Genomic DNA, 15374 nt, shown 5'->3' on the forward strand with positions numbered 1-15374 from the left:
CCGATAGTCACCGAATGATGGATAAACCCCATTGATGAATCCATGGTGGAGTCCCAATTCAATAGGTGAAGTCGTGCTGAAGAACTTCCTTAGAATGTTCCTTGCCTAGGTGGTCACGACTTCGGCGGCCGGCCATGAGAAACCGGGCAGCAGTGAATCTTCGCCAGAGGATGGGAGGTTGGCTGCCTAGGCAGGAGGAATACGGCAAATAAACCGAGGCAATTGATCAAACCTCGGAGATAGAATTGGATGAGTTAGTATCATCGTCTTGATAGCAAAAATGTTGCTCTCACCACTGTAGAGCGTACTGTACGGATACGGATCAGAGATGATTTGGTCCCGGTGGAATACCGCTTTTGAACTTTCGTTCCACTGGATGGATATGTGGTCTAATTGGAAGACCCGGCTCGTCGATCATCCACGGGAAGTATTGTATGCACGATGAAAAGCAGCGCCCTCGCCATCAAGGGAATACGTTACTAACATGTCGCCAATTGTAGGCCAGCCCCCTTTTTCTTTTGTACTGCTACTTTAGTCGTTCCTGAGTCGAGTCGAGTCCAATCCAATCCAATCTACTTATAGTGAGCGATCATCATCGGGGTCCTAGCCGAATCCTCCGCTACCAATAGACGCAAACGCGCGGGTTTTGGTCCACCGGTGACCTCCCCCAATCAGGTTAAGGGAAATGGGTCGCCCGCCGGCAGTCATTTCAATGTTGGCTGTTCGTCTCTCTGGCTGTGGTTCACAACGGTAACCTCGTATCTTCCATCTCCCCTCCTTGCCTCAGGAACACGAAATATTGCGAAATATATATAGAGCATTAGAGTATTTGGCGGATTAGGCATATAATCGAATTGCCATATCTACCAAACATCAAGGCTCTCTAAATGGTACTGCACAGTGTCCAATGCAACGACCTCGTGACCACTGCGCCTAACCCAAAGAGCGCTAAATGCAAATGCTTATCGGAGGCCTGGCTAGTGGTCCGCGGTAATGATTGGGGAGCGTGGGGTAGTGATTGATAAAGACACGACCCCCCCCTCTATCTCCGTTCCCAGCCGCCCCCGTATCATGAACGATGGGATGCATATCTATGTAGACTGGGCATACATCAAGTTTAATGACATCCAACTGAATGCACAATGCATATGCAGCCTGCTGAGCCAGCATTCATCGTCGTGCGCGTGTATCCAATAGCGGGGCAACACCCGGCAACTCGACTCGTTGAAACGCCCGGGCTTGCTGAAGTTCATGTAGGTGCGTCATGTACCTGGCCAGCAATTCATGTACTGTGCGTCGATAACGGTTGCGTTTTGTCCCCCCCGTTCTGTACGGGCGAGCAAACACCCGGCCAGCTGCCGCCCAAACGGACCCCCGAACCGTTTTTGCTACTAGGTACAGTACTTCCCACCTAATAGGTAGAAACACAACGAATTCAACTTGCCCGACTGACTGACTGCAGTTCCTACATAGAAACCTGATTGGAAACAATGGGTTCATCTTATCAGGTAGTCGATTCCACTTGGCAGCATGCGTCTCGACGTGTGACGGACAAAGACTTGAGCTCGCCCTGACACGTGGTGCCTGTCTTGCGAGAGTTGCTCCGAGGAATGGAGGAACCGGAACCTTTTGTGGAATGTCTCATCGGTCGGTTGAGTCGGATGGCACGCCGGATTTGGCCGCAACGCAGCCAGCACCAACATGACCAAGTGTTGGGCCGAATGCCGCCTGTGCCCCGATAATGTGAGGCCCAAAGTGCCAGCTAGACAGCTACAGAAAATCTGGAAGGCTCGAGGTCGTGAGAGCAGGATCTTGATAGAATCAGGTGATTATTGTACCTATGTAACATGTCCAGTGCAGGCGCCGTTTTGCCAGGATTTATCCCTAGGACGCACAACCCTGCGGAAGACTTTCCCATCCCCTGGACCAGGCTCCAAATAAGAGGAACAAGAAGTAGAGTAGAATCGCAATAGAATAACACATATAAACCTTTCCGCGGTATGGTAACAGAGAAACGCCGGACTCCGCCTCCTTGTCATGTCCTTGCTTTGCCTTGCCTTGCCTTGCCCTGCCCAATCCTACTCCTTCTCAAAATCAAACGGCGCGTGTAGCGACCCCTAAGTTCCGTGATTGACTCCACTAATCAGTTGGTAAAATCAAGTCGCCTGCGTAATCGTCGTACGGGACTCATCCAGGAATGCGAAGGGAAGTGGGAGCGCAACCAAAAACGCCAAAGCCGAGAGGGCCTTTATCGTGGAAAGATCGGGTCTTGCGAGAAATGCAGTCTAACAGCGCAAATCATGGCTCCAAAGTCGAAGAGACAGACAGACACCCCTCCCTCGTACACGTTTCCCGAGCGGGCTCATTGCGGGAGCATGTTCCGGACCTCCTCGTCGCTCAGGCGGATCTCATGCACCGGCTCCCGTCGGTTTTCTAACGGGGTGTACTCGCAATCGACGTACGAGGGAAGGAAGATTTCGGGATTCCATGCAAACCCTTGGCTCGACGACAGGTAGGAGATCTGCAGATATGTGAGGTGGCTGATTAGCACGATGCGACTTGACTCCAAAAGGGTTCCATCTGGAGGTGGGGCGGGGGTCGACGTACCAATCTGGGGGGGGCCATCCGGGTCGCCGATATTGATGACGGTGCACTCGTCCTGGCAGAAGGCGGTGCCTAACCAAACCGTTAGCAAGAGCCCCCAGAAGACGCAGCACTGAAGAATGTGGTGGTATGACATACTGAGAAGGCTTGGTCGCCGCTGGTGCAGGACTCTGGCCTTGTCCGAAGTCTGCGAGGGCGACGAGGCCTTACTGGACCCAGGCGTCTGCGGGGACGAGCTGGCATAGGATGATGCCGACGACGAGCTCGTGGGTTTCCGGCTCTGCTCGAACCCCGAAACCCCGCGGGGAGCAGGGATGGCGATCGACGACGACATGATGGCGGATGTGCAGGCTTGTAGTGCTCGTAGTTGCTGTAGTAGCAATAATTGAACAAGTGGTGGCAGGCAGTGGTACAGTACAGTGGTTGTGGTCCGCGAACGACGACAACGGCAAAGAATCAGATTGGCTGGTGCTGCTGATAAGAGACGAATACAAATGACACACTTGAGACGGACGGGCGCCGAAGGAAGGAAGGCGGGGTGAGGCGGTGAATTGGATGGTAGTATAACGACGACCTTAGACCACGGGCAGCTCTAGACAGATGAATATCCTGAGGTTCGAAACCCCTACCATCAGGCTGGCTTGTCAGGTTTCGAGATGTTCTGAGGAAGTTGAAGGTAAGGTTCGCTGTTAGGTTGGGATACCTCAGAAGAGGGAATGGGGAGTTAATCAACGGGCGGGTGTCACTTGCACATCGGCATGAGTCAAATGGCAGCCAGATGGCAGCATCGAATCAAATGGGCTACAGTATGGGCCGAGCATGGGCTAGCGGTACGGTACATGTACGGTAGCAGCAATACTGTATGGACATCAAACAGGCACAGGGGTCGCCTTAACCTGCTGGCCCTCGCTATTGGGTTGGGAGAACGGGTGAACTGACAAGCTCATTTGTCGGTTGGCCCGCATGTAGGTTGGCGCGGTTCGACTTCATTGAGGGTGCGAGGTCGCTTGTGACACACACACCGTGGCTGATGATGGGGAATGTATGTCGAGTGCCGCTTGTTACAGGCTGGATTATGCTGTGGAGGTTTTAAGGTTGTTCAGAGGGATGCATCAACTTCTCAATCCAGTTTGTTAGGCAGACAGAGGATGCCCACAGCCGTTTTCGGGTATATGAAGCTTGTGTAGGTACATGTATCTATGGCGCTGGCCTCTATCTACTTAGTACTGCCTGCCTACGTCGAACCTGGATTCTACAGATCAGTTGAAAAGGCTGCAGCCTGGCCAGCCTGGCTAGAACACTCAATCCAGCTCCAGTCCGTTGATCATGTCAGGATCATACCTACATGCCAGACCTGCCTGCCTGCCTGCCTGCCTGCCTTGAGGTTAATAAGAGTGGATGGACGATCGGGAGCTCAACTATTGCAGTAGTGACCCCACAAAGTTACTGTTCCGGTAATGCATCAGACTTCCCTGGCCGGTGGGGCACTTTGGGGATGTTCTTATACCAGTCGGGCGATAACGGAGCCTGTTCCGCATATACAAACACGCCAGCCCAGCTAGCCAGCTCAAGCCTCATATTGACAAACGTCGCTCGCCCTGGCTGTTTGGGGCACTGCCAGCCAATCGATTAGGATGTTCGGCCGGGATGAAGGACGACTCGATGCGCGATGTCGAGAGATGCTGATATCCTTGCGGGCAAGCCAGCTTGCTTTAGCATCCTGGCTGCCTGCCTGGCTGTGTAGCAACTAGCAGCAACTGATTGATTGTACTGTAGCCAGAAAAAGCTGCACACGGTGAAACAGTGGAAGCAACGAAGCTAGTGTTGCAGCCAAGTAGATGGCCTGATAAACGACGACGTAAGGTTGATCTGCTGTTCATGTTTGAGACGATGATGAGATAGTGATTGCATAAAGTAATGAGACTAGTAGTTGCATAATGTTTGTGCAGCGGGCACTGGCCACTTGCACCTGTAATGCCAAGACCAGGCTGAAAGGCTGGCGCGTTTGTATCCACCAGCTTCCCTGAGCTCCCAGAGGTCGGGCCAGGCAATTGCCATCCACACCTCAACGTTACCTCATCATCGAGCATCATCAGCACCTGTTCTCATCCATCTCTACCCAGCCCGGCGACCACGAATCCTCCATCAAGTAGCGAACTTGGAGGCGACGAAAGCTCGATCTCGACCAAGAACGAGCACCACCAATCTTTCTCGTCCCACTCTCTCGGTCGAGTAATCAAAACCAGCCAAGATGGGCGACGTCGCCGTAGAAAACCCGGCCAACACCGTGGCACCTCACAACAAGCCCACCCCCTCCACAATCCCCAATGTCGAGAACATCGAGGGCTTGTCATCACAAGGAGACGACGAATACGGCACATTGAAGAAGCTGCAAAGGCATCTGGAGTACATCCAGCTGCAGGAGGAGTACATCAAGGATGAGCAGCGAAGCTTGAAGAGGGAGCTCGTCCGCGCCCAGGAGGAGATCAAGCGCATCCAGAGTGTGCCGCTGGTCATCGGCCAGTTCATGGAGGCTATCGACCAAAGGTACGTTTGCCCATCAAGCTGCTCGGGCACCCCGCTGCTACATTGATAATTTACTGACCTCTGGGACAGCACCGGCATTGTGCAATCCAGTACCGGCTCTAACTATGTCGTGCGCATCCTGTCGACGCTGGACCGCGAGAAGCTGAAGCCTTCATCGTCTGTGGCCCTCCACCGCCACTCGAACGCCCTTGTCGATATCCTGCCTCCGGAGGCCGATTCTTCCATCGCCATGCTGGGCGCTGACGAGAAGCCCGATGTGACGTACGCAGATGTCGGTGGCCTGGATATGCAAAAGCAAGAGATCCGCGAGGCCGTTGAGTTGCCTCTGACACATTTCGACCTTTACAAGCAGATTGGTATCGACCCTCCGCGCGGCGTGCTTCTCTACGGACCTCCCGGAACGGGTAAGACCATGTTGGTCAAGGCTGTCGCCAACTCGACCACGGCCAACTTCATCCGTGTGGTTGGTTCCGAGTTCGTCCAGAAATACCTGGGTGAGGGTCCTCGCATGGTCCGTGACGTCTTCCGCATGGCCCGTGAGAACTCGCCTGCCATCATCTTCATCGACGAGATTGATGCCATTGCCACGAAGCGATTCGACGCCCAGACCGGTGCCGACCGAGAAGTCCAGCGTATCCTGCTGGAGTTGCTGAACCAGATGGACGGTTTCGACCAGACCTCCAACGTCAAGGTCATCATGGCCACCAACCGTGCCGACACCCTGGATCCCGCCCTGCTGCGTCCTGGTCGTCTGGACCGAAAGATCGAGTTCCCCAGTTTGCGCGATCGCCGAGAGAGGCGGTTAATTTTCTCAACCATTGCCAGCAAGATGAGCTTGGCGCCCGAGGTGGATCTTGACAGCTTAATCACCCGCAACGATCCGCTCAGCGGTGCTGTCATTGCTGCCATCATGCAGGAGGCCGGCCTGCGTGCGGTACGCAAGAACCGTTATAACATTATTCAAGTCGACTTGGAAGACGCCTACTCGAGCCAGGTCAAGAGCACGAGTGACGAGAACAAGTTCGACTTCTACAAATAAAGGCTGGCGCGCCGTATGTTTTGGGGGATCTGGATCGGGCTCTCCCAGAAGAGTTCGCAAGGGCAAGCTCTCATGGAGTCGGTGTTGGGATGCAAACGGAGTCATAGACTAGTATCAAGCACCAGTCTACAAGGCCAACTGGGGTTGCCGGTGCTTTATCAAAACTGTACACTGTACAATATCTACGCATTCATGAGACGATCGATTTGTTTTCCCATATTTTTGGTTCCTTGTCTTATACTTGCTACCCGTGACACTCACTATGCCAGCAGCAGCAGCACTATGCATCCCTTCATAATAAAGGCACAACAAACCATTGCATTGTCCAAGACCTATGTTCTTGCTATCCCCACCCTCGACGGCACGACAAGACCCCTGGGTCAGTCAGTGCTCACGGGTCTCCGAGTATGCAAAGTGGCTCCTAGTATTCAGCCCATGCGCCGAGATCGGGGGGCTTGGAGAGCAACCCCCTACCTTCACATCAAGCCATGCGTATAATTCCCTATATAGGAGCAAGCAAACCACATAAAGACGAGACAATAACCCTCCCTGTGTACTTTCCATCGTGCGTTGTGCAGTATGTTCTCCAATACCGGTCCCAATATGTTCGTTTGTTTCTCCCACGGCCAAGAGAGGGTTGGAAACACTGTCATTATTTAGACTTTTTCCAACAATGGAGCACGCCAAATCACGTCATCCCAGCGACTCTCTTCGTTCTCGAACCGTTCCCACCAAGTTCGCCAGGCGGTTTTCTTGGTTGCGTCACGTTCCCTCAAGGTCACCACGCCATCGCGCAAGATCGCCATTGCGTTTAGTCATGCCGGTGGGGAGGTGCGTGGATTCGGCCAAGTCAGTCAGTCAGTAGCAAGCAAAGCGACAGGAGCAATCAAAGCAGCGAAGCACGCAAGCCAAGCACATCAGTTCCGTGACATATTGTTGCATACATATAACTCGAGCAATCGTTGTCATGGGTTGGAATTAGTTTGTTGCTTTTTGTCTCTTCTAGCCATATTATCCGTACGTGGTGATTTCCCCCGTTGTTGTTTTTCCCTTTCCCTTTCCCTTTGTTTGTTTTCCTCCCTCTCCCATCCTCTTGGGAGAAGCAAACGGTAAGTAGATGATAATAGGTAGGTGCTGGGAGTGCTGGAGCAAACACCGAAAAGCAGAAGGAAAAATCCCCGTCATCTTCTTGTTCACAGCAAATACCAACTGGGCAAACTTGTGTTTTTCATCTCCCACGCCCGCTCTCTCTTCCACTTCTCTTGCTCGCTCTATTGTACAAAAGACCATCGGGTACAAGGTTCAAAGGGAGGAAAACGTAACCCAGTTACATCCTATCCCATATCGTCAACATCCGCGTCGTCATTATGTGGTTCAATGAAGCCCCAGCTCGCCGAGATATCGGCGGAATGCCTCTCTGGCCTTCAACCCCCCGCATCGGGTCTTCCAACCTTTCGTCGCCTCCGAGGGGCGGTATGGCCGTGAGGCCAGCAATAATATCATTCCCTGCTGCTACCCCAATGCAGACAGGTAGACACACTCTAGTAAGTGTCTTTGTTGTTTCCCATTTCCATCCATCCCATGCCCCTTGTCGTTCTCGGACCTCCTTTACTGTGAGCCGGGTCTTCCCTCTGGTAACGCCAACGCAAGGCCTTGGATGGGCCATAAAAAACACAAACAGACCAGGAATAATCGTACAAATGCGCACCCAAAATTTGGGTTAAACGCGGCTCTCTTCTCGCCGACTTCCACCTTCCGCCTCGCAAGGTCGAGACCATGTGGCCTGACCACTGATGACAGTCCAAACCGGACATATCTCTCTCCTCGCCCATCCGCACACCTGGGTATCTTCGCGTCTTCTCGAACACCATCAAATCTGGGTATATCCTCCTCTACATCCTTCTAATTCGTCTCAGATCCTGCCCGTCTCCTCATTACAGAAAGCCTACACCCCAACATCGCATACGCCTAGGACCCCATCACGACGGACAGTTCTAGCAGGAGCGTCACGAACTTAGCGTGCAACTCGATGAAGAAATCCGGCAGACCGACCAACTCCGCCAGGCCGCGCGCCTTGGGAGCGAATCCACCGGGGCCCATTGAACCGCCCATACTGCCCATGCGCTGAATAAAACCGCTTCGACTACCGCCCGTCAAGAAGCTGCTCCCGCTATCTCGATCCGCCGGTTTCTCGCGGTCAAAGGACCCTCCACCCAGGCCAATACCGCTATCCCGGGGCCCGGGTGCGTCGCCACCTCTGCCGCTGCCGTATTGGCTCCCATTAGTATACTGGGACTGAAGACTGGTAATCGGCGAGTTTCCCTCCTCGCGTTCGCGCTCGCGCTCGGCCTCTAGTTCGGCAAGCCTCACGATCCAGTCCGCGAGCTCCTGAAACTTGGAGGCGAGGAAGTTGAAGGCCTTCATAGCGACGCGTTCCCGATGGGTCGACAGCGCCAAAAAGGCGTAAACCCGCCGCCTACCTCGTGCGTGGCGGTCAGGTATGCGGAAGATGAAGGCTGTCGTGTAGCCAGCAAGCGGGTCACCGAAAAAGATTGGGCCACCTGACGACTGCGACGCCGGCGCATTATGGTGGGATAGTGCGGCAGACGACGATGGCGCGAAAGGGGAGAGAGGCGCAGAGGGCATGGCGTTGACAGCCGGGTTGCTCATAGAGGCGGAGTAGTTGGACGCATGCTCCGGCCTACGAGGCAGGGTCTCGAAGGAAAGAGTGCGCAAACATGAAGCCCTCACAATGGAGTAGGTATTGGCTATTTGGGGCTCATGCGTGCTCGTGTAGTCGAGGTAGTGCGTGTGCGACTGGAGGCTCGACTTGGAAGAAACGCTCGACTGCGATGCTGAAGTCTCAGGGCGGCGGAGCGCTGCAGGGGGGCGCGATGTAACATCCGTGGGTGAGCACTCGACGTCCTCTTCGTCTGATGCACATGATGATTGCGGATTCGAGTTGGGCGGGCTTGTATCCCTGCTCGAGCCACCGTAGACACGAGCATAAGGTGTTCGGGTACGCAGAGTCGGGCCACGCATCTCGGCTTGAGAGTTACCCTTCTTATCTTGCTCGCGGCTGCCATTGCTTTCTTGGCGCTTTGGGAGCGTGAGCGCGCAGTTCTGGCAGGGGCTCGCACTTTTGGTTACGTCGGGGTCGTAAGTGCGCCGGAAGTTCGGGTCGGTTCTTGAATGCGCGTCATGTGACGACGGTGCCTCTGGCGCTTTCCGCGGGCTTTGCGGCGGCGTTTCTATGGCCGAGGTTGCCGGAACGGCCTGTTTGCTCGTAGACAGTTTCGATGATGTGCGCCGTACGGCTGCGCGCTGCGCTTCCTGTTCCGAGGCTGGTAAACTCGTACTCCGCGATGCCGTCAAATGCATCTTGCGCATAGCGTCAGTCACGTTGTTGGGTTGCGAAGCGGCGGCCGCGCTAGTCTGCGGGCGACCCTGGTCCAGGCGATCATCGTAACAATGGGAACATGGGACCGGGAGGCCTTCGGTCACCATTAGAGGGGTCGGGCCATGCAGATCGCAGTAATGCGCCAAGCAAAGCTGGATGTGTGATGTCAGTAAAGGGTCCGAAGTAGGCGGTCGGTGTGTGACCACCATGGCGAACAACTACGAGGTGACAAGAGTGTTTGGGCAGTTGAGCGTCCAGGCATGCTGGGGGAGTGAAGGGGGGCATAGATCAGATCATATAAATGTGTTGAAGAAGAGCCCTGTCAGACGTGGAACATTCTTTAGATTCTAGGGCATGTCCGACCACTGGGTCAATCAATCAAAGGGATCCGTTGCCAACGATCGGTGCGTTGGTGTCAAACAACACACCAAACGGCAATAGGAAGGAGACGGGAATCGTCGAGGTTGAAACGCGACAGGCTTCCGGGACCTCATCCGCGCCAGGGAGGCCAAGGCCAGCCGGGTCCAGGGTGGGAAGAGCTGCATTTCCAATTTCTCGTCTTTTTGGCTCATCCTGACCCCCAAAGATCTGCTGCTTCCCCCCAATGACTTGCTCTTGTGAGAGTAAGCAATAAGCCTGGTAGGGGGGGCAAGCAATAAAATGCGCCATAGCAGCAAGTGCAGGTGAGACGGCGCGCACACGCCTCGCGCCGTGCCGTCAGATTGGCTCAAGACACCAGAAAAGAAAATGAGGTGAGCACAAGCGACGAGACAGGCTAACAGGCTAGGCTGGACGACCCAAGAGACCGTGGGCCTTTGGGATTGGAGGTGACGGTGACGGTGACAAGGGCGCAACGTGGCGTGGGGGAAAAGGGAACGTCAGAACATCAATCAATCAAGTGCCGTTACGGCCGCCTTGTTCGAGGCGGTGAAAAAGAGGAAGAGACCACTGGCATGTAGCATTTATTGCGTGGGGGAGGCAAGAAAAGATCAAATCAGAAGCCTCCAAAATCAGACATGGTTACTTACTATGGAAGCCATGACGTCGGCCGCTGGTTCTTTTTTTGGTCGCAGGTGGTGGTTGTTACTGTAGGCCGCCTGCTCGCACGCGCCTTATCCGATTGGGAGGATTCGATAAGTCGGCGACGTGACTGATGCAGGCAAGGATAAGAAATAAGAATAAGAGGCGGCGCCCTCCGTATCGACCTTGTGCTTGTTTCTTCCTTCTTCGAATCTCCTCCGTCGTGACCGCCTGCTTGCCAGCGCATAAGCGACCGCGATTGAATTGGAGGGTGGACGTGTAAGATTGCGCCTGTCTTACTTGCTTCTTCGCCGTTCGCGTTTCCCTTAGAAATCCTCCGCTTCTCAGCCTGCAGACCGCCTTCACCGGTTGGGCTTGAGGGTTGGATTTGGGCCGGATTGTGGGTGGTAAGCGTATGTAGGTGTAGGTGCAGATATGTGTGTAAGTCGGTATGCAGAGAGTTATGGTCGATCAATGGCTGGGCGGGCGTGTGATTGCCGGGTATCTCAGACCCCAAAGTATCTCAGACCCCAAAAACAACCCCGTTTTGTGCACACTTCTTCGCACTCCCTTTCCTCCTTCTCCTCCCAAACAAGGGGGTCGTGATCGGTCAGCGGTGCGAAGTGCGAACGAGGGAGAGCGAGGAAAGCCGGGTCGGATGTGGATGGTATGGCGGTGGTGGTGGTGCTGCTGCTGGTGGAGGAAGCAACCACGGGCGAAAGAGGTGCGAGCGAGTGAGCGTAGGTCAATATGTAATGCAATGCGAGATATGATGATTTTAGTCGGTAATAGCTCGTTCCTTTTCGTACCTTGTCTCTTGGGCTCCTCTCCCCACCCAAAACAGTTTCCGATGCCTATTTAGTAAATAGGTAGGGACGGGGTAGGAGAGAAAAAAAGAAGGAAAAAAAGACACCGGCTTGTTTTTTTTCTTTGATTATTGCTTGGATCCTGGGTCGGTCGGTCCCCAGAAATGTTTCTCCCAGGATCTGCCCTGGATTCGACCACTGCCTGTTGTAGGGAATAGTGCCGCGCCTACTCTTAATTAAGTTCCGGCAATGCCCCCGGGGCTCGACTAGATAGTATGGACTGACACCGGACGGGCCTGGGTTCTAGCTTTCTAACCTGGCTGCCCAAAAAGTCGTGCCCGGCGATCTGGTGCGCGCAAGTTGTCGGACAGGTGTGCGCTCTGGCGGGATGGTGGGGTTCTGTGGCCAGCATCCAGTGTCCCTCCAATTCCAATCAGACAGATTCCATTTGCCAATGGCCCAGCCCAGCACCTCCGATCTTCCCCTCCCCTGCCAAAAAAAAGGCCAACAGAGATGTACCGGCGACTCGGCGCTTGGGTTTTCGATGGCGGTGCTAGAACGGCCCACTCGACCCCTCTTAATCGCTAGCAGAATCTCGCCGTCAGACTCGTAAACGGGTCCAGGGGTCTTCGCGGTGGGTGTCGTTGTACGTAATAAACACGCCCAGGACGAGGGGTTTGTTTGGGTTAGAGATGAGAAGAGGAGGCTGCTGTTGGAAAAAGTGCTCGAGTCAGCGGGCAATGGAAAGAGTTTTGCCAGTTTGTTTCGTGGGTGGGCTGGGTGCCCGATATATTTGTCCAGATATGTACATGCAGGTAGGAACTAGGTGCCGTCCTAGTAGGTGCTGTAGTGGTAGAGTGTAGTGGTACTGTAGGAGAGGAGACATGTGAAGACGGGCATACGAACTACCAAAAACAATCAGACGGTTTGAGAGGATTCGAGCAGCCAAGCACGCTCGTATCGTTCGATTAAGGTTTATGTCAGTCAGCACGCCGGCTCTCTGCGGCGGTACTAGACGATGGTGTCCAGTCTGTCGAAAACGATCGAGACAGAAAGGTGACACTGACGCTGAGTGGACAGAGCCGCAGTCTCATGCACCGACGGGAGGAGGAGAGAGGTATGGGGGAGAGCAGCAGCTACCAATTCCTGGGTTGATATTGGCCATGTGCTTATATATATATCATAGGTCTAGAACATTGTGGATGATGATGACTTGCTTGCTGGGGCCACCTCGTACCAATATGCCAATACTCACATATTAAAGTTCTATATACTTATACGTATCACCCATACCAGACACTTTGAGAGGTCAATGATACCCAAGGCGTCGACCATGAAGAGAGGCAGCGCTTGTGTGCATACGTATACTTATCCACCCATGCAGGTGTCTCGTTGCAGATTATTGGGAGCGAAGAGGGAGGTTGTCCGCAATGGGGCATCAGAAGCGTTCGGAGTTGGGGCGGGCACTACAAGGACGACGCGAAACAGGGCCGAATGAAAGAGAAAACGAACCGGACTTTCATCTTACACGGTAAATGGCACGCGGGTATGCCTGCATGGGTGTGTCTGGCCGAGATGCAAACAGCTGAGGCGTACGTACACGGGCACTACAGCGTGTATAGCTGATTACTCGTCGCAAGCGATGCGGGAGGGTGGAAAATGTCGGAATGGCTTCAGGGGGGCGAGAATCCGGCCCAGGTTGCCCCAGCTCCGCTACTCGGCTCCAACCCCTACTAATACAACCAACTTGCCAGACAGCGAATCGTGTTCGAGGGGTTAATATAATAACCGGGGAGGTCCCAAGCTGACAAGATCTCGATTGTCACCGCAAAGAGATGGTTTCATTCGTTCTTTCAATAATCAGATCTTCACCGGTCCGTAGTCGGTATATGGCCATGATGTTGGACAGACAAGCTCTCAATACCGTCCAATCAACCCCCGCAAGTCGATTGAAAGTGAGCCGATCAAGCAGCCTTCGTGGTCTGCTCATTGAATCGATGAAGAGCAGAAGATGATCGTGCTTGTTTCTCCACAGCAGCAACAGCCTCGACGAGGCTAGGAGCCGGTTCTCCCTCCCAATTTCCTGCAGGCGGAAGAGGAGTCAAAGAAACCTCCATCTCCGTGTCTGGAACTTCGTGATCAGTCCAAAACCACAGCTTGGCTGCATCTGCCGCTAGCCGGGCGTTATGCACGGTCTTCCTTGTCCACTGTAACTTGTAAGCCCCCTCAAAACATCTGTACTTTCCCGTGGATTATGCGCATATACGCCTTCTCCATCAGTTCCAATGTCATCATTGTCCAGCCTCGGGACGGGTACCCAGCATTCTCTCCTCATTTCCGTGTCTCTTGGCTGGGGTTTTTGGTATGTACGTTGATGCCAGGCCGTGTTGGGGCAACGAAGCGACATCGCTTTCGCAAGGCCGGCCCTCGGTTCGGCGGGAAAGGTCCAGGTGTCCGGCAATGCCATGCTATGCCATGCCATGCCATGCCACGCAGGTAGAGCGCAAGCGCTCGCTCGCCAATGCTGGGGTGGTGGTTGGGTGGGAACTGCAAAATCGGTAGTCTGACTGCCAGTGTGGTAGCCGTCTCCAGTTTTACGCAGCAGGCCAGATTGGGACGAACATGCGCACCATCTTTGCATTTTAGGAACTGGCCCTCCAAGTGCCCTCATGATGCTCCAGCGAGCTGTCACTTTTTGAAATATGTGGGCTGCGTCTTTATGGCACGCACATGGCGGCAGCGACGGAATTCCTCATTCTGTCTACATGTCTCCATCTCGGCCCAGGAATTGATTGCAGTGGCCACCAAGAAACGCAGTTTGCAGCTTTTTTTATTTCATCAACTCCACCCCAAGTACTTACCCTCAATGTATCAATGTAGCTGTGGCCCTGGTAGCCCTGCGGCACATGTAGCACAGGCAGGCTAGTACCTGTAAACTAGAGCCGTAGCACGCTGCTAGTGTCCTGCTGTCCGATTCAGTGCCGGACAGGTGGGTGAGAAAAAGAATTTACTGCAAACCCGACTATTAGTTTCAACGTACAGCAACGCTACCACATTGGAAGGTAGATATCAAGATAAAATAGAAGTATACTTTCCTTTTGGAGCAGACTACTTCCCTTATTTTTTTATCGTATTTCTCACGGCTCTTCGTTGCTTTGAAATGCGTGGGGAAAACAGTGGTGGTAACCGCGAGTACTTCGATACACGCCCATTCGCGGTGAATTCTCTATTGTTGCCCACCTACTTGTACCTGCCCGACATTCGAGCTGTGCCATCACATGCAGCGATGATCGGGGGCTGGCCAGGTTACTCCATTTTATTAGCTTCTGCTGGTGTCCTTTTCACCGCGTGGCCAAACCCGCGAGCGCGCCCAACCGGCCGGCCGGTGGAATGACTTTTGATGAGATGAACTGGCAGAACCCGAAAAAGACTCGGCGGCTCCACAGCCAAGGTGTCCACTGTCCACAGAAGCCAGCTAGAACCATCCCAGAAGCTGTCAATATCCAGAAAGGCCGGGCTGATGGGTGGGGGGAGGAAAATGAGCCCAACTTCAGATGGGAGGAAAAGAAAACGAGCAGTCGACCGTTCGTCGCTCTTGTAACGACATTCAGAGCACGGATGGGGTACATAGGTAGGTACAGAATACAGCACCTGCTGTCTTGAATAATAAGTCTGTTATAAGCGGTAGGCCAGAAATAAGTATTGTATGGGCAGTATGTACTTCCGAAATCCATCAAGCAATTACCAGGCAGACATCGTACCGACGCGCTGAATCTGGGGAACCCGAGCCCCAGTTCTCGGCCATCTTCGCCAGCTGAAAAAGGCGATTGCATCGAACCCAGCCAGGCGTGGTCAACAGGTGGAACACGTGCCACACGCGGGAAAAGAATGCAACCCAGCAACGACCCTGGGCGCGCTCCAATCTATAATGGGAGGATGAACTCGTCAAACATCATAA

General features: G+C 53.8%; 4 protein-coding genes across 4 annotated transcripts; 1 reads left to right on the plus strand and 3 right to left on the minus strand.

The window, feature by feature from the left end:
- Nucleotides 1-2362: 2362 nt before the first annotated feature.
- PG986_001980 (uncharacterized protein) lies at nt 2363-2938 on the minus strand (the record flags this gene model as incomplete). The annotated part of the gene is made up of 2 exons (XM_066838202.1): nt 2363-2676; nt 2743-2938. 2 exons carry the CDS (start codon nt 2936-2938, stop codon nt 2363-2365), a joined length of 510 nt encoding a protein of 169 aa, XP_066707095.1.
- Nucleotides 2939-4855: 1917 nt separating this feature from the next.
- Nucleotides 4856-6190, plus strand: PG986_001981 (26S proteasome regulatory subunit 6B-like protein; the record flags this gene model as incomplete). Its single annotated transcript, XM_066838203.1, has 2 exons — nt 4856-5151; nt 5221-6190. The coding sequence occupies 2 exons, from the start codon at nt 4856-4858 to the stop codon at nt 6188-6190; spliced, it is 1266 nt and encodes a 421-aa protein (XP_066707096.1).
- Nucleotides 6191-8158: 1968 nt separating this feature from the next.
- Nucleotides 8159-9799, minus strand: PG986_001982 (uncharacterized protein; the record flags this gene model as incomplete). Its single annotated transcript, XM_066838204.1, has 1 exon — nt 8159-9799. The coding sequence occupies one exon, from the start codon at nt 9797-9799 to the stop codon at nt 8159-8161; it is 1641 nt and encodes a 546-aa protein (XP_066707097.1).
- A 3581-nt stretch (nt 9800-13380) lies between these two features.
- PG986_001983 (uncharacterized protein) lies at nt 13381-14087 on the minus strand (the record flags this gene model as incomplete). Its single annotated transcript, XM_066838205.1, has 2 exons — nt 13381-13623; nt 13683-14087. 2 exons carry the CDS (start codon nt 14085-14087, stop codon nt 13381-13383), a joined length of 648 nt encoding a protein of 215 aa, XP_066707098.1.
- Between the last annotated feature and the right edge of the window lie 1287 nt (nt 14088-15374).

Source organism: Apiospora aurea (genome assembly GCF_038362705.1).
Source record: "Apiospora aurea strain CBS 24483 chromosome Unknown utg000001l_segment0_segment0, whole genome shotgun sequence".
NCBI lineage: Eukaryota > Fungi > Ascomycota > Sordariomycetes > Amphisphaeriales > Apiosporaceae > Apiospora > Apiospora aurea.